At 41.0% G+C, this 26,825-nt stretch overlaps 1 protein-coding gene across 11 annotated transcripts in view; it reads right to left on the bottom strand.

The window, feature by feature from the left end:
• Window positions 1-26,825, bottom strand: part of TXNDC16 (thioredoxin domain containing 16) — a 115,672-nt gene that overhangs the window by 34,284 nt on the left and 54,563 nt on the right. For all 11 annotated transcript variants that reach the window (XM_053595379.1, XM_053595383.1, XM_053595384.1 and 8 more), the window contains exons 9-15: window positions 24,768-24,934; window positions 24,323-24,383; window positions 18,088-18,211; window positions 11,176-11,319; window positions 10,330-10,389; window positions 516-684; window positions 36-172 (exon numbers count right to left, since the gene is read on the bottom strand). In XM_053595379.1, the coding sequence (XP_053451354.1) occupies window positions 36-172; window positions 516-684; window positions 10,330-10,389; window positions 11,176-11,319; window positions 18,088-18,211; window positions 24,323-24,383; window positions 24,768-24,934 (862 nt within the window). The remainder of the gene's footprint in view (window positions 1-35; window positions 173-515; window positions 685-10,329; window positions 10,390-11,175; window positions 11,320-18,087; window positions 18,212-24,322; window positions 24,384-24,767; window positions 24,935-26,825) is intronic.

Genomic DNA, 26,825 nt, shown 5'->3' with positions numbered 1-26,825 from the left:
TGTACTGTGCGACTTGAAAGCTCAGCTCCACTTACCTGTTGTCATGACTGGACTGAACAGGCCCAGCACTGCCACGCTGGCAGAGGAGGTAAGGTCTCCGTGTAACTCTCCACTTAAATATTCTTCTGCTTCTTGGACTGACGTTATGGCCACTGGACAGGAAATCCTGTTGCTGGATGAATATACAACTACATTAAAATTAATTTTTAAGAATTTTCTCAGTTTATAAAAAAATAAAACACATACTATGTATTAGCAAACAATGTATTATGCAGATCAAGTATCTGACCAAAAAGACAAATATTATGCATTAAAAAAAAAGCCTCATTAAACAAAATTACTATCTCCCCCAAAAGTGATAGAATGTACACAGACATTCCTTACCGCTATTTACTTTGTGATCTCAATTCCAGTATCCTCCTTACCCTATTCAAAGTATGTCAACAAAGCATGACAAAACAGAACTTGTACCAACCCAAACACTGAGAAATGGTATGGTGAAGCTGAATACTTACAGCTGGATAAATTTCAGGAGCGCTTCCGTTCCTAACATGCCAGCGTAAGACACTGGGTTCCTGCCTTCCTTGTACAGCTTCACAACAGGAAATTCAGTAACATTCTGCTTAGTACATACATCAGACCAATCTGCACAGTTTATTCTTGCAAGCAGCACAGTGGGTGTGCCTAAATAAAAGGGAAACCTAGATTTTGTAATTATTAAAGATTAATGCAAAAAACTCATTTGCTTGACATTTTCAATACTTTTCTCTCCTATTCTTGGTTTAACTTCTCAGCATGAAACACCATTCCTGCTCACACACTCTCTTCCCTTGGTCCTCACCGTCCCTTTGCCTGTGGGCTTTTCCCCACCCTCTGACGGCTCCGTTCTGGTCCTTGCGGCACTGTCCTCGGCCAGTGGAGTTCCAAGCCACCTTCTCTTCTTGCTCTACCTACACTCTCCTCCTGGATGACCACCCACCTCTATGCCCATCCGCACCCTAATGAGCATGAAATCCATCTCTTTGCTCCAGACTCCTCCTTGACGTTCCAGACCCCTGTAGTCTTCCTGCCTTCCCTGTGTCCTTGGCCTAGAACTCAAACTCAAAACCAGACATGGTTTCCTTCCTGTGCGTACTGCTGAATGCTGCCACTCTCGTGCAACTCAGAAACAGACGTCATCTTTCACACCTCCCTGTGCCTAAACCCTCTGCATTTAATCAATCAGCACGTGTTTTCAACTTTACCACCTAAGGTTTTTAAATCTTTAATGACTGTCCATTTCCCTTCATTGCCGCCACTCTAGTCACCTCTTCTGGACGTGATAGACTTCTAATTCACTTCCCTGAGTTTGACGTCTCCATGTTAATGCTAGAGATACCTTTTCAAAACTCAAATAAAGCTCTGTTGGTACCGGCCCCCTCCCACCAGCTTCTGAGTCAGGGGCTTCTCATCCCGTGTGACTCCTTCAGGGAAGCCTTCTCTGACACGCTGATCAGCACCAGGGGCCTTGGGATAGGCTGTTCTAGAACCACGGGCCTCTCCTCACCTCCCCGTACAACGATGAGCTCATTTGCGTGGTTACCAGAACCACGGGCCTCTCCTCACCTCCCTGTACAACAATGAGCTCATTTGCGTGGTTACCTGATTAATGTCTTTCTCCACCAAGACAAGTTCTTGTGAGCAGAGACTTATCTGTTTACTCATTATTGGTTTTGCAGCATCTAGAGCACCTTAAATAACACGTGTGAATAAATGATGTAGGTGAAGCTCCTCTGGGGCTTCTGGGACCTGTCTTATCCAAATAAGATAATTTCTTTTTCTGCTCAAGAAAACTCATAGTAACACATAGTAGAATCTCACACAGAAATTCCTACTTGTTCTATTAAAAAATAGGTAAAATTCTCTAAGATATGAAAATTGCTGTGTGGAAAAAGCACTAAGTAAAAAAAGTAGCAAAAACTCAGCCACCAAAAGAAAGGAACAAGTTCAAATGGAAGAAGGCATCTTTGTGCATCAATGTAACCTTAACCTGACATGACAAAAATTGTGAAATGTGATATTCTTTTTTTTTTATTTTATTTTATTTTTTTTTGAAATGTGATATTCTAATATCTTGTCACCAAAAATTTTAATACTGAAAATTCATCTGTATATTTTTAGATTCTTGATTTCTCATAGACACAGTGATCACTTCAGTGTTAATGGTCTGTCTAATAATACAGTCTGTCCTATAGTGGCCACAGGGTCACTCATACCAAAGTTATCAATTTAAAAATGTTATTTTCTTTCCTGTAGAAGGCTTAAATATTTACTCATATTTCAATCTGAACAGTCTGATAGTCTAACATGCCTGTAGTATTACATCCCACATACGTAATCAATGCAATCATTTTAAACAGCCTCCTAACTTCAAGGGGAAAAGTCGATTCTCTTAGCTACACATACTATGTAAGTATAAAAATTTGATGTTTGCTGCCACCTTGTGACTGAGTAAAAAAATATTCTTCATTCTTTTGGACTAAAACGAGAAATGGTTTTTTCCCATGAAGTTAACATGAGCGACAGAGTGTTGGACTAAATGCCGGTAGTATGACAATACTATCCTAATTTACAAAGTTACACTGTAGGCCCCAACAAAGACACCAAAGACTATACATCCCGATACTATGCATTTCTACATTAAGCCTCCTGAACTTCCAAAACAGTCGAGTTATCTGCTATCTATCTAATTACTAAGAGGACTCTTTATAAAGAACAGACTGAATGAAAAGGAAAGCCAGACTTAGGCTGGTCGCGTGTTTGCATTTTCTACAAACACACAAAACTTAGAGCCCCGAGGGTGAGGGGGCACCCGGTGTCTTTATTTGGTCAGTAACAGAGAAGAAAGGACGGGAATCTGCTTCTGGTTTCATCTGGAAACAATGAACTCTGTCGCTCGGGGATGCTGACCGCAGCCGCACTGTGACTTACATCTTCTCCTCTTTTTCCTTCCTTCTACTTGTTTGCCAATAAGGCCAGAGATAGACAGTAGATGAAAATCGTATTACAGATACAAGGTATGATACAGTCCACCTTAACCAAATGATTACACCTAACCCATCACTTCCTCGTACTCCAGGCCTCCCTAATCCCTGTGTCTTTGCTGGAATGATGGTGTAGACATCTTGACTTAAAGTCCATTCCTTGGATTCATATTTGCCCACCGTTAGATCAGGTATCAGAGAAGAGTTAAAATAAAAAGATTTGGCTATTAAGAAATAGTCTAGTCCATGAGGAACAGACTGTGTAGTGCAAGAACACTGAAATCTCTCATCTTTCGTTAGATTGTGAAACTGGGTCTTATCTGTCAAATTTTTTTTTTTAATTTATTTTTATTTATTTATTGTTGGGGATTCATTGAGGGTACAATAAGCCAGGTTACACTGATTGCAATTGTTAGGTAAAGTCCCTCTTGCAATCATGTCTTGCCCCCATAATGTGTGACACACACCAAGGCCCCACCCCCCTCCCTCCTTCCCCCTTTCTGTTTCCCCCCCTATAACCATAATTGTCATTAATTGTCCTCATATCAAAATTGAGTACATAGGATTCGGATTCATGCTTCTCCATTCTTGTGATGCTTTACTAAGAATAATGTCTTCCACTTCCATCCAGGTTAATACGAAGGATGTAAAGTCTCCATTTTTTTTAATGGCTGAATAGTATTCCATGGTATACATATACCACAGCTTGTTAATCCATTCCTGGGTTGGTGGGCATTTAGGCTGTTTCCACATTTTGGCAATTGTAAACTGAGCTGCAATAAACAGTCTAGCACAACTGTCCTTATGATAAAAGGATTTCTTTCCTTCTGGGTAGATGCCCAGTAATGGGATTGCAGGATCAAATGGGAGGTCTAGCTTGAGTGCTTTGAGGTTTCTCCATACTTCCTTCCAGAAAGGTTGTACTAGTTTGCAGTCCCACCAGCAGTGTAAAAGTGTTCCCTTCTCTCCACATCCACGCCAGCATCTGCAGTTTTGAGATTTTGTGATGTGGGCCATTCTCACTGGGGTTAGATGATATCTCAGGGTTGTTTTGATTTGCATTTCTCTAATATATAGAGATGATGAACATTTTTTCATGTGTTTGTCAGCCATTCGTCTGTCGTCTTTAGAGAAAGTTCTATTCATGTCTCTTGCCCATTGATATATGGGATTGTTGGCTTTTTTCATGTGGATTAATTTGAGTTCTCTATAGATCCTAGTTATCAAGCTTTTGTCTGATTGAAAATATGCAAATATCCTTTCCCATTGTGTAGGTTGTCTCTTTGCTTTGGTTATTGTCTCCTTAGCTGTACAGAAGCTTTTCAGTTTAATGAAGTCCCATTTGTTTATTTTTGTTGTTGTTGCAATTGCCATGGCAGTCTTCTTCATGAAGTCTTTCCCCAGGCCAATATCTTCCAGTGTTTTTCCTATGCTTTCTTGGAGGGTTTTTATTGTTTCATGCCTTAAGTTTAAGTCCTTTATCCATCTTGAATCGATTTTTGTGAGTGGGGAAAGGTGTGGGTCCAGTTTCAGTCTTTTACATGTAGACATCCAGTTCTCCCAACACCATTTATTGAATAGGGAGTCTTTCCCCCAAGGTATGTTCTTGTTTGGTTTATCAAAGATTAGGTGGTTGTAAAATGTTAGTTTCATTTCTCGGTTTTCAATTCCATTCCAAGTGTCTATGTCTCTGTTTTTGTGCCAGTACCATGCTGTCTTGAGCACTATGGCTTTGTAGTACAGACTAAAATCTGGTATGATGATGCCCCCAGCTTTATTTTTGTTAAGAGAACTGCCTTAGCTATACGGGGTTTTTTCCGGTTCCATACAAAACACAGAATCATTTTTTCCAAATCTTGAAAGTACGATGTTGGTATTTTGATAGGAATGGCATTGAATAGGTAGATTGCTTTGGGAAGTATAGACATTTTAACAATGTTGATTCTTCCCATCCATGAGCATGGTATGTTCTTCCATTTGTTAATATCCTCTGCTATTTCCTTTCTGAGGAGTTCATAGTTTTCTTTATAGAGGTCCTTCACCTCCTTCGTTAGGTATATTCCTAGATATTTCATTTTCTTTGAGACTATGGTGAAGGGAGTTGTGTCCTTAATTAGCTTCTCATCTTGACTGTTATTGGTGTACACAAAGGCTACTGACTTCTGGACATTGATTATATATCCTGAAACATTACTGTATTTTTTGATAACTTCTAGGAGTCTTGTGGTTGAGTCTTTGGGGTTCTCTAAGTATAAGATCATGTCGTCAGCAAGGAGGGAGAGTTTGACCTCCTCTGCTCCCATTTGGATTCCCTTTATTTCCTTGTCTTGCCTAATTGTATTGGCTAGAACTTCCAGCACTACGTTGAATAGTAAAGGTGACAGAGGACAACCTTGTCTGGTTCCAGTTCTAAGAGGAAAAGCTTTCAGTTTTACCCAATTCAGTAAAATATTGGCTGTGGGTTTGTCATAGATAGCTTCAATCAGTTTTAGAAATGTGCCACCTATGCCTATACTCTTCAGTGTTCTAATTAGAAAAGGATGCTGGATTTTATCAAATGCTTTTTCTGCATCTATTGAGAGGATCATGTGATCTTTATTTTTGCCTTTGTTAATATGGTGGATAACGTTTATAGACTTGCGTATGTTAAACCAGCCTTGCATCCCTGGGATGAAGCCTACTTGATCATGATGAATGACTTTTTTGATTATAAGCTGTAATCCATTGGCTAGGATTTTGTTGAGAATTTTTGCGTCTATGTTCATGAGTGAGATTGGTCTGAAATTCTCCTTTTTGTTTGGGTCTTTTCCTGGTTTTGGTATCAGGGTGATGTTTGCTTCATAGAATGTGTTGGGGAAGATTCCTTCTTCCTCAATTTTTTGGAATAATTTCTGCAGTACAGGAATAAGCTCTTCCTTGAAGGTTTGATAGAATTCTGGAGTGAAGCCATCTGGACCAGGGCATTTTTTGGTTGGAAGCTTTTTTATTGTTTCTTTGATCTCAGTGCTTGAAATTGGTCTGTTCAGGAGCTCTATTTCTTCCTGGCTGAGTCTAGGGAGAGGGTGTGATTCCAAATATTGATCCATTTCTTTCACATTGTCAAATTTCTGGGCATAGAGTTTCTGGTAGTATTCAGAGACGATCTCTTGTATCTCTGTGGGATCAGTTGTTATTTCCCCTTTATCGTTTCTGATTGAGGTTACTAGAGATTTTACTTTTCTATTCCTTGTTAGTCTGCCCAATGGTTTATCTATTTTATTTATTTTTCAAAAAACCAACTCCTTGTTTCATTAATTTTCTGAATGATTCTTTTGTTTTCAATTTCATTGATCTCTGATTTGATTTTGGATATTTCTTTTCTTCTACTGACTTTAGGCTTAGATTGTTCTTCTTTTTCCAATTCCATAAGATCTCTTGTGAGATTGTTGATGTGCTCTCTTTCTGTTTTTCGAATGTACGCATCTAAAGTGATGAATTTTCCTCTCAAAACTGCTTTTGCAGTATCCCACAGGTTTTGGTAGCTTGTGTCTTCGTTGTTGTTATGCTCAAGGTAGTTAATGATTTCCTGTTTTATTTCTTCCTGCACCCATCTGTTATTCAACAGAAGATTGTTTAATTTCCATGCCTTTGTGTGGGGTCGAGCATTTTTGTTAGAGTTGAGTTCCACCTTCAGTGCCTTATGGTCTGAGAAGATACAAGGTAAAATTTCAATTCTTTTGATTCTGTTGATATTTGTTTTGTGTCCCAGGATATGATCAATTTTGGAGAATGTTCCATGGGGTGATGAGAAGAATGTATATTCTTTATCTTTGGGATGGAGTGTTCTATATGCGTCTATCAAGCACAGTTGTTCTAGGGTCTCATTTAAATCTCTTATATCCTTGTTTAATTTCTGTTTAGAGGATCTGTCCAGCTCTGTAAGAGGAGTGTTAAGGTCCCCTGTTATTATGGTATTATCAGATATCATATTGCTCAGACTGAGTAAGGTCTGTTTCAAGAATCTGGGAGCATTTAAATTGGGTGCATAGATATTTAGAATTGAAATGTCTTCTTGTTGTATTTTTCCCTTGACCAATATAAAGTGACCATCTTTGTCTTTTTTGACTTTAGTTGCTTTAAATCCACATGTATCTGAAAATAAGATTGCAACTCCTCTTTTCTTCTGAATTCCATTTGCCTGAAAAATTGTCTTCCAACCCTTGACTCGGAGCTTTAATTTGTCTTTTGAAGCCAGGTGTGTTTCTTGCAGACAGCAAATGGATGGCTTGTGTTTTTTAATCCAGTCAACCAAACTATGTCTCTTCAGTGGGGAATTCAAGCCATTAACATTTATTGAGATAATTGATAAGTGTGGTAGTATTCTATTCGTCTTATTTTGTGAGAGTCCATTGCTTAGTTTTATCTTTTGCATCAGTGTGGAGGTTAGGTTCTGTCCTTTAATTTCTGAGTTCTTACTTTGCTGCTGATCCATTGTGGTGGTCAGTGTGCAGAACAGGTTGAAGTATTTCCCGTAGAGCTGGTCTTGTTGTGGCGAATTTCCTCAATGTTTGTATATCCGTAAATGATTTGATTTCTCCGTCAATTTTGAAGCTTAGCTTAGCAGGGTACAGAATTCTGGGCTGGAAATTGTTCTGTTTAAGTAGATTAAAGGTAGATGACCATTGTCTTCTTGCTTGGAAAGTTTCATTAGAGAAGTCTGCGGTCACTCTGACGGATTTGCCCCTGTAGGTCAACTGGCGCTTACTCCTGGCAGCTTGCAGAATCTTTTCTTTTGTCTTGACTTTGGACAGGTTCATCACAATGTGTCTTGGAGCAGCTCGGTTAGAGTTGAGGCGACCTGGGGTCCGATAGCCCTCTGAAAGCAGTGTGTCAGAATCTTTGGTGATGTTTGGGAAATTTTCTTTTATAATATTCTCTAGTATGGCTTCCATTCCTCTGGGGCATTCTTCTTCCCCTTCTGGGATTCCTATAACTCGTATGTTGGAAGGCTTCATAAAGTCCCATAATTCTGACACTGAACGTTCTGCTTTCTCTCTCTTCTTTTCTGCCTCTTTTACTATCTGAGTTATCTCAAAAACTTTGTCTTCTACCTCTGAAATTCTTTCTTCTGCATGGTCTAACCTGTTGCTGATACTTTCCATTGCATCTTTAAGTTCCCTAATTGACTGTTTCAGTTCCTTCAGCTCTGCTATATCCTTTTTATAGTCTTCATATCGTTCATCTCTTATTTGATTCTGTTTTTGAATTTCCTTTTGGTTATTTTCCACTTTATTAGCAGTTTCCTTCATTGTTTCCATCATTTCTTTCATTGTTTTCAACATGTGTATTCTAAATTCCCTTTCTGTCATTCCTAACATTTCTTTACAGGTGGAATCCTCTGCAGTAGCAGCTACCTCATGGTCCCTTGGCAGGGTTTTTCTGGACTGGTTCTTCATGTTGCCTGGAGTTTTCTGCTGATTCTTCCTCATGAGTGATTTCTTTTATCTGTTTCCTTGCCTTAATTTTCCTTTCACTTCCTCTTGCTCTTTAAGTTCTCGTGCCTGTGGACTAAGGGTTACAGGACCAGAAGGGTGAGAAGGTTGAAGAGCAAAAAAGGGATGAAAGAAAGGAGGACCGAGTGATAAGAAAAAAAAGAAAAATAGAGAAAGGAGAGGGGGTGGGTAAAAGGAATATTGACAAAAAGAAGAGAGGCACAGAAAGAGGGAGACAGAGCAATATAGGTGTACAGTAGGGTACTTTGATACAGCCTTAAAAAAAAAACCACCTTCTGGTGGTGCCCAGTTGGGTGGTTCCCTTGAGGTCAGCAGCTCTTTGCTAACCTGATCAGACACAGTACCCCACCTCCACCAAGTAGAGAGGAAAGACAAAAATGCTATAAATCAAACCAAAACAAGCAAACAGAAAACTTTACGGGATAAAATTGGGTCAAAAACCAAATAATAGTGGTGGAAACACTAACAAAAATGAAGTTCTAATTATTGAAATAGGCAGCAATGGGAAATTATAATTAAACTAGAAAAATTGAGAAAGTAAAAGGATCTTTACTTGGAAAGGTTGAACTTAAAAAACAAAGCAACAATCAACAACATCAAAATAAACAAAAAAAACAACCAAACCAAAAAAAAAAAAACAGAACCAAAACCAAAGCAGTATGTATATGTTATTGAATATTGTCTGGGCAACACGTGGTCTTCTGGGGTATGAGATGTTAATCACAGTTCTGATACGACTGGAGGCTGCTAGTTTCTCAAACCCCAGCAGGTAGACACCCTAAATCTCTCTTCAGCCCACTTAAAAGGCACTTTGAACTTGTTCACTTGCTGAGCAGAAGCTTTCCCAGGGAAGTGCTTGTCGCTGGAATCACTGCTGAAGTGGCTATCCACTTACCTGTGTGCCAAAACTGGTCTCCCTCTGCCCCCGAGGGTTAGGGCTGCAAGGCGGCTCAGACCCCGCCCTTAGGCTACTTGGTCGCTCGGTTACCAGCTCCCACCCAATTCTAGCTCCGCGACCCTGAGGGCGGAGCTTGCTGGGGCAGATCGCTCACAATGGCTGCCTGTGACCCAGAGCCAAACACTATTAGCTCCGTCTGGCTCAGCGGCTCAGACTGGGGCCCTAGACAAAGGCCAAAGTTCTCTGCACTCCCGCTCAGGCTCTCCCCAAGGCAGTTCAGCTGAGTGCCAAGTCCAAAGACACCAAAACAGTTCACAGGTAATGCCTTTCTGGTTTGCAGTCTTGCTGCTACTGAATTTACAGTTGCGGGTGGGTTTAGACGGATTGAACACACACGACCACTTGCCGGTTTTCCACTGTTTTAGTCCTCCTCTTGGGGTCCAGAAGTCTCTCGCTGACTCCCTGTATCCTCTCAGGGGTGATGATAGGCAGATCCCACCAGCCAGAGATGCCTGGAGTCCTATCTCCCCAGACTCACGGTGCCCAGATGCAAGGAAGCTGTTACTCGGCTGCCATCTTGCTCCGCCTCTTATCTGTCAAATTTTTATCTCCAGTATTTAATAGTTATTCATACAAAACCCACACTTAACAAATGCTTGCTGAATGACTGAGTTCAGCCAAGAAAGGTTACTGGATTAACTGTGGAGCCATAAGCCCTCAATATATAGGATCTCTATTTTAAAACACAGTCCAATGAAGACAAATCAAAATGAGCACTTTTGAAACTCTTGGCTCATTAACTGAACCTTGGAAACAAACATAATAACCCAAAATTGTACAGAGTTTTCTGTATGTCCTACCATGGCAGTGCACTACAGCCACAGCTCAGAATCAGGAAAAGGAGCCAGCACAGTACCTTCCAGTTTAGCTGCCACGTCGACATAGGACTGCAGAAATGCCATGGAGACTGCTTGCCCTACATTAAAAAGAAAAAGCCGACAGATATTACGTGTGTATCTCCAAAGCATCCATACTTACTTACAACAAACAGATTTATGGCATTACCCAAAACTGTTATTTCTTAACAGGAAATATCCTGGCATACAGTCCTCAGTACACACACTAAGAGACTTCTAAGTTCACGTGACTTTCTGCATTCATACCACAGAGAATACAGCTGAATGGCTATGGTTTGAAGATAAAAGCAATATACTACTATAAATCCGTAAGAACTGTTAACATATTAAAAACACAATTCAAAACACAATTTTTTGAAATTAATACAAATCTAGTTTAAAAATTAACTGTTAATTTGTAAATCAGATATGAACATACATAAGTATATACAGAGGGTACCAAAAAAGTATACACATTTTAAGAAAAGAAAAAACTATTAAAACTGTAATAATATATACCAATAACAAAGATAAATATAAGTCACATTTGATTTCTACAATTATAAGAGGTGCTCAAAATGGTTACCATCAGGATCCAGATACTTCTGATTACAGCAAACAAAAATTAATACATAGATAACATCTCTTAAAATGTGTAGACGTATTTTTTGGTACCCCTGGTGCACGCGTGCACACACACGCTGTGTATGTCAATTGTACGACCTATCAGAAATAAACACTTCAATGTGTGCTGTCTACTTGAGACATATGAAAGCTCCATCATTTTACAACATGCAACGTGCAAAACGACTTTTCAATGTCCTGGTACGTGCTCTGAGGCAGTCCCCTGGCAGGCTCACACTCACAGCTGGCGTAGAAGAGCACCATGCTGTCAGCAGCCAGCACTGTCGCGTTAAAGGTCTCTTCCGTCAGTTCCACTGTCAGCTGCAAAGGTAATTTTCTCTTCCTATCTCTGTAAACAGTTTCTGCCACCTCATCATCTTGAATATCTAAAATGTTTGAAAAGAAATTATTTTAAATATATACGTACAATTTAAAATATCTAAGCTCTTCTTAATAATTAAGCATATGAAAATTGTGTTCTTTGTACACTGTTCATACTATCTTACTAGTTAAATGCATGACATTAGAAAACTTGCAACGCGTCTGGCTTCCTTTAAATGATGAGATGCTTCCTAACCCAGAAATTCTGAACTTTTGGTCAATTCCAGAATTATTAAAATGTGTTCTATAAATATAAATAGTGCTATTTTGATTAACAGATTAGTTTATAATCCAGGAAGGTGCTGCAGTACATATCTGATGGTGTTTGTTTTGCCTCTACTACGTGCAGAGCACTGTGATGGGCAGGCGGGAAAGCATCTGGGCCACACGGAGCTGCTGCCTATGGAAAAGTCAGGTAAACTGGTCACGGAGTAAATATATAATCGTAGACTGTGTCAGCTTATGAAGAAAGGTAATGGATACAGAAAGGGGCATAACAGGGAGATTTAGACTGGGGAATCCAAAGTCTGCCACATAGAGAATCAAGAAAACAATTTTATAGAGAATAAGAAAGAATAACTTGTCAAAAGCTCGGAGACACAGAATTTATGAGTTTAGCACATCTAGAGGCACTGAGAGAAAACACTTCGACTAAAATAAGAGAGGGTTGAAGGAATAGATGGTGTGAGAAATGTCAGGGCGGGCAGAGGTGAGATCACACAAAGCCATGTCAGCAAAGAATTTTAGATTTTACACTAAGTGCATCAAGTTATGGGTGGTTTCTAAATATGTGACAACCTTTCACTAATTTAGATAGATCAATAAATTGATAGAAGTGAATGATGCCCCATGATCATATCAATGTACACAGCTATGATTTAATAAAAAAAAAGAAAAATAAATAAATTGATAGATACATAAACCCATCCACATATGTAGTAAAGACACATTTTGAATCCATAAATATCCTATTGTAAGTTTGTATAGACTGAACAATAACAAAGCCCCTACCTTGATTAAATAATTAAAACTTCTTAGAAGAGTTGCCGCTAGCTCAATGTTAAAAGAAAAATAAAACTCAGGTAGACAGAGAAGGGAGGCGGTGGAGGCACAGAGAGCCAAAGGCCTGATAGCTACAGGAGCACGGGACGTGAAAAGCATGATAGAATTGGAAACTCAGACACTAGGTATCTGATGCTATTAAGAATTAATTTTTAGATGTAATACAGTATTAACTGCATTAATTTTAAAAGAATCCTGGCGCCCGTAGCACAGTGGTTACAGCGCCGGCCACATGCACCGAGGCTGGCAAGTTCAAACCTGGCCAGGTATACAACAATGACAGCTACAACAAAAAAAAAATAGCCAGGCATTGTGGCAGGCGCCTGTAATCCCAGCTACCTGGGAGGCTGAGGCAAGAGAATCGCTTATGCCCAAGAGTTGGAGGTTGCTGTGAGCTGTGACACCACAGCACTCTAACCAAAAGCAACACAGTGAGACTCTGTCCCCCAAAAAATAAATAAATAAAAATCAATACACAAAATATGCAGGAAATATTTATGGATGAAATTATATATTTGGAATTTACTACAAAACATTAAGGGGTAGAAAGCAATCAGAGCAGGGTTAGGAAGGGGCTGGAGGTGGTTGGGGCCCCATGATGGATGCCAAAAGGTTTGCTGTGTTATCCTGTCTACTTTGTGGTGTGCTCATAATGATCTGTAACAACACATTAAAAAGAAAGGAAGAGAGAAAGGGAGGAAGACCTTGAACTACAGCATCACTTGATGCATTTGATGTATTTCTAATATGGTCGCACTGGGTAACAACGCTTTAGTTGGTGACAGAGTGCATGTACAACTATGGGCCAGAAGATTACAGTGCAGCCAGAACATTGCTACCACACAGCGACATGGTGGCTGTCTCAGTATCAGAGCACAACACGCCACCTGTGTGTCTGCAGTGATGTGCTGTAGACAAACCACTGCGCTGCCAATTTTATGAAAGTCAAACAAGGTACAATTAGGTTCAGCGCATGATCCATGACAATAGTAAATGGTGATGTCATGGTTTATGTATTTACTGTGGTACTGTCATTTTATAGTGTACCCCTTCTACTTATTAAAAAAACTTAACTGTACAAGGGCCTCAAGCAGTTCTGCAAGGGGCGTCCAGAAGAAGGCATTACTGGTGTGGGGACGACAGCTCCACACCGGTTACCGCCCCAGAAGGCCTTCCAGTAGAGACGGTGACATGGACAATCCTGACCCTGTGTAGGCCTAGACTAATGTGTGTGTTGTGTTTTAGTTTTTAACAAAAATGTTACAGTAAGCTAAGATTTATTATTTAAAATATTTGTGATAGATTTAGCACAGCCTAAGTGTTAGTGTTCACAGTCCCCAGCAGTGCACAGCAATGTCCTCGGCCCTCACGTGCTCTCATCACTCACTCACCAACTCCGCCAGAGAAGCTTCCAATCCTGCAAGCTCCATTCATAGTAAGTGCCCAGTACAGGTATGACATTTTTTTATGTTATACCTCATTTACTTCATTTTTACTGTCCTTTTTCAACGTTTAGATGTGTTTATTTATTTATTTATTTTTGAGACAGAGTCTCACTCTGGCACCCTGACAAGAGTACCACGGCATAGTAGCTCACAGCAACCTTATGTTCTTTGGCTCAAGCCATCCTCTTGCCTCAGTTTTCCTATTTTTAGTGGAGATGGGGGTCTTGCTTTTGCTCAGGCTGGTCTTGAACTCCTGAGCTCAGGCAGGTCTTGAACTCCTGAGCTCAGGCAATTCACACACCTCGGCCCCAGGGTGCTGGGATTATGGGCATGAGCCACCACCCCTGACCTGTTTAGATGTGATTAGATGCACATTTAGACTGATTAGATGCGCAAATACTTACCATTGTACTGCAAAGTGGCTACAGTACTCAGTACAATACCCTGCAGCACAAGTATGTAGCCTCAGTGTGCAACCTGTCCCATGTAGGCTTCTGAGAGCATACTCTGTGATGTTCACACAAAGACAAAATGACCTGAGTGTAGTTCTCAGAGCGTGTCCCCACTGGTGAGCGGTAGGGGAGTGAACTATAAAATAGAATTCCAGATCTGACTCTCAGCTCATCTCAGCCACTCTGTGGCTATTTGACTCTTTGGGTCTCAGTGCTCAGCTCTGTGACGCATGAGAGCTGCCCTGCAGTGACTTCACTGTGCTTTCAAACATCACCTTTAGTCCACGACACTTGAAAGTTATGTCCTCAATTCCAGGATCAGTAAAGGCCTATTTTCTTATTTACTGCGTGTTTTCTCCTTCTTCAGATATTTTCATTTTCCTCCAGTCTGATTTCCTAATTCATCCCTTCTTCACTTACTTTGTTCCAATGCTTCCTTTCTCTTCCTCCCATACTCTCAAATGAGCTACCCTCACTTGTAACGGACTCACTCCGCAGCTACACCCTTCACCTATTCATTGACGCTTCCAAGTGTGGACTGGACACTGGTGTTGGTGTACAGCTCCCCACAGGGAGTCCTTGGAAGGTGACCTAATGATACTCAGCAATGAGGATGTAGCACTTTTTCTAGGCTGAGTTTGTGAACTTAATTGCTAGGCCTTGTACGTTTCTTTTCCTTTTTTCATGTTTATAGAACCCAGCCCTTTTCATTCTAAGTTGGGCTTTGGCTCATTTCCTTTGGGGAACACTTGCCCCTGATTTCCACTCTCAGATGGTATCAAATTCTTTCCTAACCCTCATCTAGTTTTCCTACGTAATGGAAATGATACAAGGGGGATTGTGTATGTGGGCATGACATGGCACAGGATTCTGGGCCAGTATGAGTTACAAACAATAGGAAGTCAAATATGAAAAACAACCAGAAACAGGCTAGAGAGAGCAGGCAGGCAGGCTGTCAAACGAAAGGGAAGGAATCAGTAGGGGGCAGATTGGCTGTAAGGGGTCTTGAAACAGGCGCCTTTCAGGACAGTGTCTTACTAACCTGAGACTGGGGCAAGGCCCCTAACCCTGAAGGGTTCGAACATATGAACCACAACAGGAATAAGGCATGGAGCAAGAGACCAGACAGGTCTGCCCGTGCCCCTGAATAAGGACAGCATGATGAAGAACCCTGGAGGGGAATCACAAACCTAATCTCCACACAGCAAAAGAACTAGCGCCCAGCTCACTCCAAAAAACTGGGTGCTGGTGTCAGTTAAAGCTCTTATTTAAGTTTACAACATAGACTTTAACCATAATAATGAATGCATCTCATGAGAAGAAGACGTAAACTGCTTCCATGGTGGAGATACTATATAAAATATTCAAGTGTTTACTAAATGGGCTAAAAAAATGAAAAAGGCATGATTCTTAATTCAAGATACTCACAGACTAGTAGAGAAGAGAGAAAAGTAAATGAGCAATTACAGAGAGGATTAATGTGATGAAAGGAGTCATCAGGAACAGTAACAATGACAAGTAAGATTTCACGTCACAATGCTTAAGCTCTAGTCCGGCTCCGCCACCTGCGTGACCCTCAGCAGGTCACGTAACTGCAGAAATGCAGGCTCTTCCATCTGTAAAACGAAGGTGATGTCAGCTCCTAAGACGGTAACAATCAAAGTAAACAAAGTGTGAAGAAAAAGTCTTGAAAGCTACAGCATACTTCATACCAGAGCAAGACGTAAAGCAGAAATCATTTCTGAAAAGAAGTATGGGAACATCGTTGACATTACTCTCTACACCACTAACAAGCAGACCGACTTAGTGTCACGGATATGACAGTATTTATGAGAATTTCACTTCCTAACAGGAATAATAAAAATCAATGATCCTATTATGGCTTCCAGGTAGAGTTTTTAAACATGGGCTGGGCCAGAAAGGCTGAAAGAATTTTGATTTGGAGGATAAAGACACAGATATGGGAAATTTGAAGCCTGATACGTAATAGTGAGAGGTATCACAAACAAAATATAGCATCCTTACACCTTTTCAACAAATAGCCTTGACAAAACGTGATTCAAAATAAATTTCTCCAGGTTTCTTCACAGAGTACGTTCTGTGAAAAGTTAACTCGCTGGAAATGTCCCGGACTTAATGGGTGTGGGCAGGACGGGTGCTGGGCAGGACGGGGGTGGGCAGGACGGGTGCTGGGCAGGACGGGTGGCGGGCAGGACGGGGTGCGGGCAGGACGGGTGCTGGGCAGGACGGGTGCTGGGCAGGACGGGTGGCGGGCAGGACAGGTGCTGGGCAGCATAGGTGCTGGGCAGGACGGGGGCTGGGCAGGACGGGTGCTGGGCAGGACGGGTGCTGGCAGGACGGGTGCTGGGCAGGACGGGGGTGGGCAGGACGGGTGCTGGGCAGGACGGGTGGCGGGCAGGACGGGGTGCGGGCAGGACGGGTGCTGGGCAGGACGGGTGGCGGGCAGGACGGGTGCTGGGCAGGACGGGGTGCGGGCAGGACGGGTGCTGGGCAGGACGGGTGCTGGGCAGGACGGGTGGCGGGCAGGACGGGTGCTGGGCAGCATAGGTGCTGGGCAGGACGGGGGCTGGGCAGGACGGGTGCTGGGCAGGACGGGTGCTGGCAGGACGGGTGCTGGGCAGGACGGGTGCTGGCAGGACGGGTGCTGGGCAGGACGGGTGCTGGGCAGGATGGGTGGCGGGCAGGACGGGTGGCGGGCAGGACGGGTGCTGGGCAGCATAGGTGCTGGGCAGGACGGGGGCTGGGCAGGACGGGTGCTGGGCAGGACGGGTGCTGGGCAGGACGGGGGTGGGCAGGACGGGTGCTGGGCAGGACGGGGGCTGGGCAGGACGGGTGCTGGCAGGACGGGTGCTGGGCAGGACGGGGGTGGGCAGGACGGGTGCTGGGCAGGACGGGTGGCGGGCAGGACGGGGTGCGGGCAGGACGGGTGCTGGGCAGGACGGGTGGCGGGCAGGACGGGTGCTGGGCAGGACGGGGTGCGGGCAGGACGGGTGCTGGGCAGGACGGGTGCTGGGCAGGACGGGTGGCGGGCAGGACGGGTGCTGGGCAGCATAGGTGCTGGGCAGGACGGGGGCTGGGCAGGACGGGTGCTGGGCAGGACGGGTGCTGGCAGGACGGGTGCTGGGCAGGACGGGTGCTGGCAGGACGGGTGCTGGGCAGGACGGGTGCTGGGCAGGATGGGTGGCGGGCAGGACGGGTGGCGGGCAGGACGGGTGCTGGGCAGCATAGGTGCTGGGCAGGACGGGGGCTGGGCAGGACGGGTGCTGGGCAGGACGGGTGCTGGGTAGGACGGGTGGCGGGCAGGACGGGTGGCGGGCAGGACGGGTGCTGGGCAGCATAGGTGCTGGGCAGGACGGGTGGCGGGCAGGACGGGTGCTGGGCAGCATAGGTGCTGGGCAGGACGGGGGCTGGGCAGGACGGGTGCTGGGCAGGACGGGTGCTGGGCAGGACGGGTGGCGGGCAGGACGGGTGCTGGGCAGCATAGGTGCTGGGCAGGACGGGTGCGGGGCAGGACGGGTGGCGGGCAGGACGGGTGCGGGCAGGACGGGTGCTGGGCAGCATGGGTGCTGGGCAGGACCGGGGCTGGGCAGGACGGGTGGCGGGCAGGACGGGTGCAGGGCAGGACGGGTGGCGGGCAGGACGGGTGCTGGGCAGCATAGGTGCTGGGCAGGATAGGTGCTGGGCAGGACAGGGGCTGGGCAGGACGGGGGCAGGCAGCATAGGTGCTGGGCAGCATAGGTGCTGGGAAGGACGGGGGCTGGGCAGGACGGGGGCAGGCAGCGCAACACAGTACCTACGTCTGGCTCCTCTGCATCATCGTTTTCATCTTCTTGTATTTCTTCAACATGTGTAGTATTTTCCACATGGGATACTATTAACTCAACATCATGTACCACCAAAAATTCCAAAGGCACTCCCTAGAAATATGATAATTTTTTTAATGACTAAAATATAGCAAAGCTTTTTTCCCCCCAGACACAGGGTCTCACTCTGTCACCCTAGCTAGAGGGTAGCAATGCAATCATAACTCACGGCAGCCTCAAACTCCTGGCCTGAGGCCCTCTCCCACCTCAGCCTTACAAACAGTTGGGACTATCAGAATGCATCGCCATGTCCAGCTAAGTTGTTTATTCCTTTTTTTCTCTCAGAGATAGAGTCTCACTGTGTTGCTGAGGGTGGTCTTCAACGCCATCTAGCATCCTAGGTGTGCTTATTTTTATGTCTCCTGCCACACTTGGTTTTGTATAGATCCTCAGAGCCTAGGATTGTGCCTGGAAAACCACAGGTGAGGCACAGTAAATATTTAATAAAAATAATACTAGTTACTGTCTATTAGTACGTAGGGATTGTTGGACCCTGTGTTAAGAAAGCACTGTATATTACTTCATTTAACATACTGACTCCGTAACCCTTCAAAGTAGATATTAGTATTCTCTCCACTTTATAATGGAAAAAAATAAGACACATAGAGGTCAAGTAATTTGCCCAGAATTACAAAGTAGAATTTGAACTAGGCAGTATGATTCTACAGCATAAATTCTTAATGCTATATTGTTGATCACTGCTGTACACAAAAAAAGTATCAAGACTAATACAAAGCTAATAGAAATCTATATATTATAAGGCTTTTATAAGTATATGAAACTGTGCAACAAGTTGCAGAACTTAGAGACTAAGTACTAGACCCTTTGCCTGGAAGGGCACAGGAGACAGAAAGGATGATTATACAAACCCAGGATCAACATTACTGCCCTGATGAAGTTAAAAAAAATTTACATTAAATTTAATAAACTCAAGAAAAGCTTATTCTATCCTCTACCAAAGAAACCTCTATACAGAGATAGCTATCTAGTACATAACCTATCTTAGCTTACACTATACAAAATTATTTTACTATATTTTAAAATTTAAACATCAAAACTGGGAAATTAGCATGAACTTTAATCCTTTTACAAAACCTACTTTTCAGTACCAATACTATAATTTCTTACTTAAGGTTCTTTACCTACTAGCAAGAAACGGCTTCAGGAAATTCCACCTGTGTTCTTTCCATCATGTGGTCGTATGTAGTGCACACCCACCCCGTACTACCACACATTGAACAATGCCATCGTTTGCAAAGTATTTGCCCATTTGTCTTGTAAAATTTATTAGAAGTTGGAAGAAGAGGTTTCATGACTATTTCATAAATGAAGAAACTGAGCCTTGGAGGGAAGTTAATTCATTTATCTAGTCCTAGAACTAGTAAGGAACAAAATCCAAGTTTTCTAATTCTTTTTTATTGTTTTTATTTATTTTAGTTTAGTTTAGTTTAGTTTACTTGTAGAGGTAGAGTCCTGCTTTGCTACCCAGGCTGCAGTGTAGTCATGCAATTACAGCTCACTGTAGCCTCGGACTTCAGGGCCCTTGTGATCCTCCCGTCTCAGCCTCCCCTATAGGTAGGACTACACAGGCTGCCACCACACCTGGCTTTTTTTCTTTTTCTTTAATTTTTTTGTAGAGACGGAGTCTCACTATGTTGCCCAGGCTGCAAGTTTTCAAATGTTCTTGCCATAGATTTACAGCAAGAAAATTTAAGTTTTACTCTGGCAGTTCTTAAACATATCAACCACCTTTTTTAGCATATTTATAAAGTATTTAGAAGATGTTAGGAATTCAAGACTTCTTAATAATTAAGAAAAAATTGAGGCTTGGTGCCAGTGGCTCAAGCGGCTAAGGCACCAGCCACATACACCTGAGCTGGCAGGTTTGAATCCAGCCCAGGCCCACCAAACAACAATGACTGCTGCAACCAAAAAATAGCCAGGTGTTGTGGCAGGCACCTGTGGTCCCAGCTACTTGGGGGGGCAGAAGCAGGAGAATCACTTGAGCCCAGGAGTTGGAGGTTGCTGTGAGCTGTGATGTTACAGCACTCTGCCCAGGGTAACAGCTTGAGGCTCTGTCTCACAAAAAAGAAAAAAAAGAAAAAATTGAGAAAAATTTAAGGAAAAAAGGACGGTAACAGAAATTTACAAAGGAAACATAAATGGCCAATAAACCTAAAAAAAGTTCAACCTCACTAGTAGTCAAAAACATGCAAATTAAAACAGGAACTTTTTTGTCTATAGAAAAAAATTTTTAAAGATAATTCTCACCACAAACCATGTCTCAACACGTTCAAAAAAACAGAAATTATAACATACATCTTCTCAGACCACAGTGTAATAAAATGAGAAATCAACTCCAACAGAAACACTCATCTCTACATAAAGTTATGGCAACTAAACAACCTATTGCTGAATGACAGTTGGGTCAAGGAGGAAATTAAAATGGACATAAAGGATTCATTGAACTAAACGATAAAGGGGACACAATTTACTAAAATCTGTGGGATGCTACTAAGTCCTGAGAGGAAAAATTCATAGCCGTAAATTCCTCCATTCAAAAGACAGAACAACCAGGCGTCAACAATACAATGAATCATCTCAAGGAACTGGGAGTGGAAGAGCAAACCAATCCCAAATCCAGCAGAAGAAAAATAACCAAGATCAGAGTCGAACTAAACGAAACAGGTACAAAAGAACTACACAGATTAACAAAACAAAAAGTTGTTCTTTGGAAAAAAATAAATGAAATTGACAGACCACTTGCCAGATTAACCAGAAACAGAAGAGAAAGGGCTCTAATTAGCTCAAACGAGAATGAAAAAGGAGAAATCACAACTGATACTACGGAAACACAAAAATATCATCTCTGAATACTATAAAAATCTATACTATACTATACTGAATGCTATAAAAACCAGAAAATGCGAAGGAAATGGACAAATTCTTAGAAACATACAATCGCCCTGTGCTCAATCGGGAAGAAACAGACTCCCTGAACAGACTAATATCAAGTTCTGAAATTGAAGCTGGAATAAAAAATCTTCTAACAAAAAAAAAAGTCCCACAGCAAAGGGGTTCACAAACAAATTTTACCAAATCTATGAAGAAGAACTGGTACCCATCCTGCAGAATTAATTCCTTAAGACAGAGAATAAAAGAAATCCTCCCCATCACCTTGACATCAAAATCAAGGTGTCAACAAAAAATTAAACTACAGATCAATGTCCCTTATGGATATAGATGCAAAAATTCTCAATAAAATCTTAGCAAACCAAATTCAGCCACACTTCAAAAACAATTCACCACAACCAAGTGAACTTCATCCCAGAGATATAAGGATGGTTCAACATATGCAAATCTATAAATATAATTCACCACATAAACAGAAGTAAAAATGAAGACCATACTATCCTTTCAATAGATGCAGAGAAAGCATTTGACAAAATCTGGCACCCTTTTATGATAAGAACACTTAACAAAATAGGCATGGACAGGGCTTACCTCAAAATTATAAAATCCATATACAGCAAACCCACAACCAACATCATACTGAACAGGAAAAAACTGAAAACATTCCCACTTAGAACTGGAACCAGACAAGGTTGCCCACTGTCACTTCTATTCAACATAGTTTTAAAAGTCCAAGCCAGAGAAATCAGACAAGAGAAGGAAATCTAGGGTATTAAATGGGAAGAGGTCAAACTATCACTGTTTGCTGATGATATAATCTGATATACAGAAAACCGCAAAGATTCTTCCAACAGACTCCTAGAATCAATAAATAAATTCAGCAAAGTCTCAGTAGAATTAACATACGCCAACAACAGTCAAGCTGAGAGCCAAATTAAAGACTCTATACCCTTCACAATAGCAACAAAGAAAATAAAATACTTAGGAATATATTTAACTAAGGAGGTAAAAGACCTGTACAGGGAGAATTATGAAACGCTGCAAAAGGCAATAGCAGAGGATATAGAAGGTGGAAAACCTTACCACGTTCATGGAGTGGCAGAACCAACATTGTTAAAATGTCTATACTACCCAAAGCAATCTACAGATTCAACGCAATCCCCATTAAAATACCAATGTCACTTTTCACAGATCTAGAAAAAAAAAATTCTACATTTCACATGGAACCAGAAAAGAACCCGAATAGCCAAAGCAACCTTAAGCAAAAGAACAAGTTGGGAAGCATCACCTCACCAGACTTCAAGCTCCAGTACTACAGTAACCAAAGCAGCATGGTACTGGAACTGGTACAAGAACAGAGACACAGACCAATGAATCAGAGCAGAAAACCCAGACATAATAAAACCATCCTCATATTGCCATCTGATATTTGACAAAGCAACCAGAATCCTACACTAGAGATAAGAATTCCTCATCAATAAATGGTCCTGGGAAAACCAGATAGCCACATGCAGAAGACAGTATCTGCACCTCTTAATGCTCACAAAAATTAACTCAGAATAGATAACAGAACTAAACTTAAGACATGAAACCATAAGATTTCTAGTAGTGAAGAATTTATGAAGAAGACCCCAAAGGCCATCACAGCAACAACAAACATAAACGGATTTGATCAGATTAAAAAGCTTCTGCACAGCTAAAGAAACATTAGAGCAAATAGATAACCTACAGAATGGGGGAAAATATTTGCATGCTATACATCTGATAAAGGGCTGATAGCCAGGATCTACAAAGAACTCAAGCTAACCATCAAGAAAAAACCAAACAACCCCTTTGGAAAAGTGGGCAAAGATGTGAGCAGAGGCTTTGCAAAAAAAGATAGACTGATGGCCAACAAACATAGGAAAAAATGTTCACCATCGCTCATCATTAGGGAAATGCAAATCAAAACCATAATGAGGCTACTCGGGAGGCTGAGGCAAGAGAATCGCTTGAGCCCAGGAGTTGGAGGTTGCTGTGAGCTGTGTGAGGCCACGGCACTCTACCGAGGGCCATAAAGTGAGACTCTGTCTCTACAAAAAAAAAACAAACAAAAAAAAAAACAGAAAAAACCATAATGAGATATCATCTAACTCCAGTGAGAACAGCTTTTATCAGAAAGTCCCAAAACAACAAGTGCTGCTGTGGATGCAGAGAGAAGGGAGGACTCGTCTACACACGGCTGGTGGGGCTGCAGACTTGGGCAGCCTCTGTGGAAAGGTGTATGGAGATTACTCAAGGAACTAAAAGTAGACCTCCCATTCAATCCAGCAATCCCACTACTGGGAATTTATCCAAGGAGAAAAAAGACACTTTACACTTGAATGTTTACAGCAGCACAATTCACAACTGCAAAGAAGTGGATACAGCCCAAGTGGCCATCAATACGTGAGTGGATTGACAAAATGTGGTACATGAACACCATGGAGAAACGGTGGACTGATGCCTTTGTAACAACCTGGGTGGAAGTGCAGACCATCCTCCTAAACAAACACATGTACTCACTATTAAATTGGAACTAATTGATTGATACTGATGTGCACATATGGAAATTACACTCATCGAATTCTAACAGGGTAAGAAGGGAGGAGATGGGTGAATTCACACCCAGTGGGCACTGTCTGGGTGATGGGCACACTTACAACTTCGACTCAAATGATACAAAAGCACTCTATGTAACCAAAACGTTTGTCCCCAGTAATTTGCCAAAATAAAAATTAAATTTTAAAAAGGTATTGGCAAAGAAATGAGAAACAAGGAATTCCAAACCTTGCGGATAAAAGTATAACCTTTCTGGAGGGCAATTTGACAAGAGGTACTTTAAGCCTAAACATTTCCATTTCCTTTGACCAATTTTACTTTCAGAAATTTTGTCAAAGGACAAAAAATCAGTGATGTTCCAAACAGTGCACCAAGGCAGGCATTATATCACAAGGGCAAATAATTACACATAATTTAAGGTGCAAAGTAGGATGTACAGTATGAGTTTGATTTCCTTTACATGTGTGTCTATATATGTGTACTACACATGAACAACACACAGAGGAAAAGGACAGACTGACGCCTGAAAAGAACACCAAAATGTTTACTGCAACTACCTTTGAGTAACTTACAGATTTTTTTCAATAATAAAGATATCTTCAGTATCTCTAGGGCCATACGTATCGACTTTAACTACGCAGACACTGTAGACCAATACATAAAACAACTCACCTTGTCTGCTCTTTTGAAGACCACATTAGCATGCTGAGGAATGTTCACTTCCAAAGAATCCCTTTTTCAAAATGGAAATAAATATTTTATGTTGCTAATTTGAAGAAGTATAGGATGTAAATCTAAAATAAAACTATAAATTCTTATACTAAAAAATGTTTACAAACAGAAGATTATGATTTAGTGAGTCTGAAAATTTTATACATAAATATCAATCAGATTTTCTAGTCTCCATGTTAATCTGCATCTTCATTTAGACAAGGTTTAAAGTTCCAAATTCTCATCAAGATTACAATTAACATACCGACTTTAGCTTAGCAATTGGCTCTGACTATATAGGAATCTTAACAGGATTTTGAGTTCATATGATTAAATTACCACATTGTAAAATGTGAAAACTATTAATATTTTCCTAAAGATACTGAACCCTGAATGTTTAAGGTACCTTAACAAGAGGAGAACTCCTGCTTTTCCCAGAAGACGCCGCGCAACCACTTCTGCAGTTGTTCTGTCTGCTTCATAGGTAGCTTGCTGTCCAACAATAAAAACCAGCGGTAACCCCAGCTGGAGATGAACCGTTGAAACTCGCTGAGGATCTTCAGTAACTTCAGTCTTCATTTAAAAAACAAAAAAGTCTGTGTGATTATAATACTCCAACATTTTGATTTAAACTCTCCTAATTATTATTAATAAAGCCACAAGTTAAAAACAAGTCTGTGAAATAAATTCAACATTAACAGAAATGATCTCTTAATTTCCTAAGCTTAATGTTCCCCACATCCTACATAGCTTGAGCATTATAAAGCTAACGAATTTTATAATAAGTTAAAACATAAAATATCAATAGAAGTAATAATAAACATAGTATAAATTAACAAACCAAAAAACCAGTAAATAAAACCTGTGCTCCTGTAGAGCTAAATATTTCAAAGGAAATGAAACAGATAACTAGGGAACAAACACTCTCATATAAGAACTTAAGATATAATAAATGCCATGTCACATAAAAGTTTAAGTAAACATATTAATTATCTAATAAGCTCCCTTAATGAATATGCTAATAGTTAAAATTTTCCAATGCTTAAACACTTTGCATTATTTTTCTCTCTACAGTTTGAAACATTTCTATTTTGTACACTATAGAGGTCATTGTGTTGAGATAGCTAATGGCACATTTTCACGAATGTACACTATATGATTTTTAAAAAAGAAAGAAAGAAAAGCTCTATGCCCTTCAGTTATGATGCTGCTTCTAAATTTTGTCTCCCAGTTTAAATACACAATAGTTAAATCACACAAAAAGATTAAGTTTCTTCCCTGGAAGTATATACAATATTTACTTTCCTTTTAGTTAACCAGTTCTGACTTTTCTGTTATCTTTCATTGTATTTCATTTACTATGTGGTGTTCAGCATGCAGAACACATAGTCGCCCCAAACCAAAATTAAGTAGCATCCCATTCCTCAAAGATAACTGCTCTTAATATTACAGTAAAATGTACCCTTTTTGAAAGACACAGATGCTTTACATAGACGTTTAACTTGACATATACACATTAGTTCCTCTTAAATGTTTTGCTACCTATTTCTAATATACTCTTTATATTTCAATCAATTTATACATGTGTCTGTGTGTATGTGTAAACCCTAAACCACCCTTCTTCACTGATACCCACTTTGTCAATGGATGTCAATGGATTCCTTATAATGGCCACATTGTAGACAATTGCACGTTATTTTTAAAGCAAAAAATTTATATTATTCTTTCATTATTTTATGATATAAAACAGCATAATAATGAACATTCTTACATAAAATTTTTAAAATACTAACATAGTTTTCAGATAAATTGCCAAAAGAGAATTTCCCACAACTTACCTTCTTACTCTGCCTTCCAGAAAAAGTATATATCTGCCTAAACTCACCCTTAATAAATACAGGCATCTGTTTCTGTACAATTTTACCAATACTGAATTATCTTACATGACATTTTATAAGCACACATATATTACATAAGTTTACATGGTGCCTATTGTTTTATTTCTTTAATTAATAATCAGTGATGTTGAATTCTTATTTTATAATTATTCTGTGACTAGTATTTTTACTTTATGTTTATGTTCTTTGCTGGTGTCTTCTCCTGAAATAATCGGATTTTCCTAATTGACTTATGTGAATATTTAATAAATTAATATTAATTTGGAAAAGCCAAAATAAATAAATAAATAAACGCCATGTCACAAAACAATGAGGAACGTGAGTTAAGACAGCAGATTGAATATACACATCTAACCTCACCTCCTCCAGAAACCCCGGGAAAACTATAGCAGGAGAACTTTAATGGATGAATGTTGTATGTATGTGAAGAAAGGATAAGAGAAAAGGTCGCAAAATTTTAGAAGCCAGAGAACAGAATAATAACTGACTTAGGAGACTACAAAGCAAAACCCAGGCCATGAAAAGGAAAACTACGATGTAACTGAATTTTAAGTGCAGAATCCTAG

This window comes from Nycticebus coucang, chromosome 6 (genome assembly GCF_027406575.1).
Source record: "Nycticebus coucang isolate mNycCou1 chromosome 6, mNycCou1.pri, whole genome shotgun sequence".
In the NCBI taxonomy this organism is placed as follows: Eukaryota; Metazoa; Chordata; class Mammalia; order Primates; family Lorisidae; genus Nycticebus; species Nycticebus coucang.
This window is presented reverse-complemented; position numbering and strand designations above follow the sequence as displayed.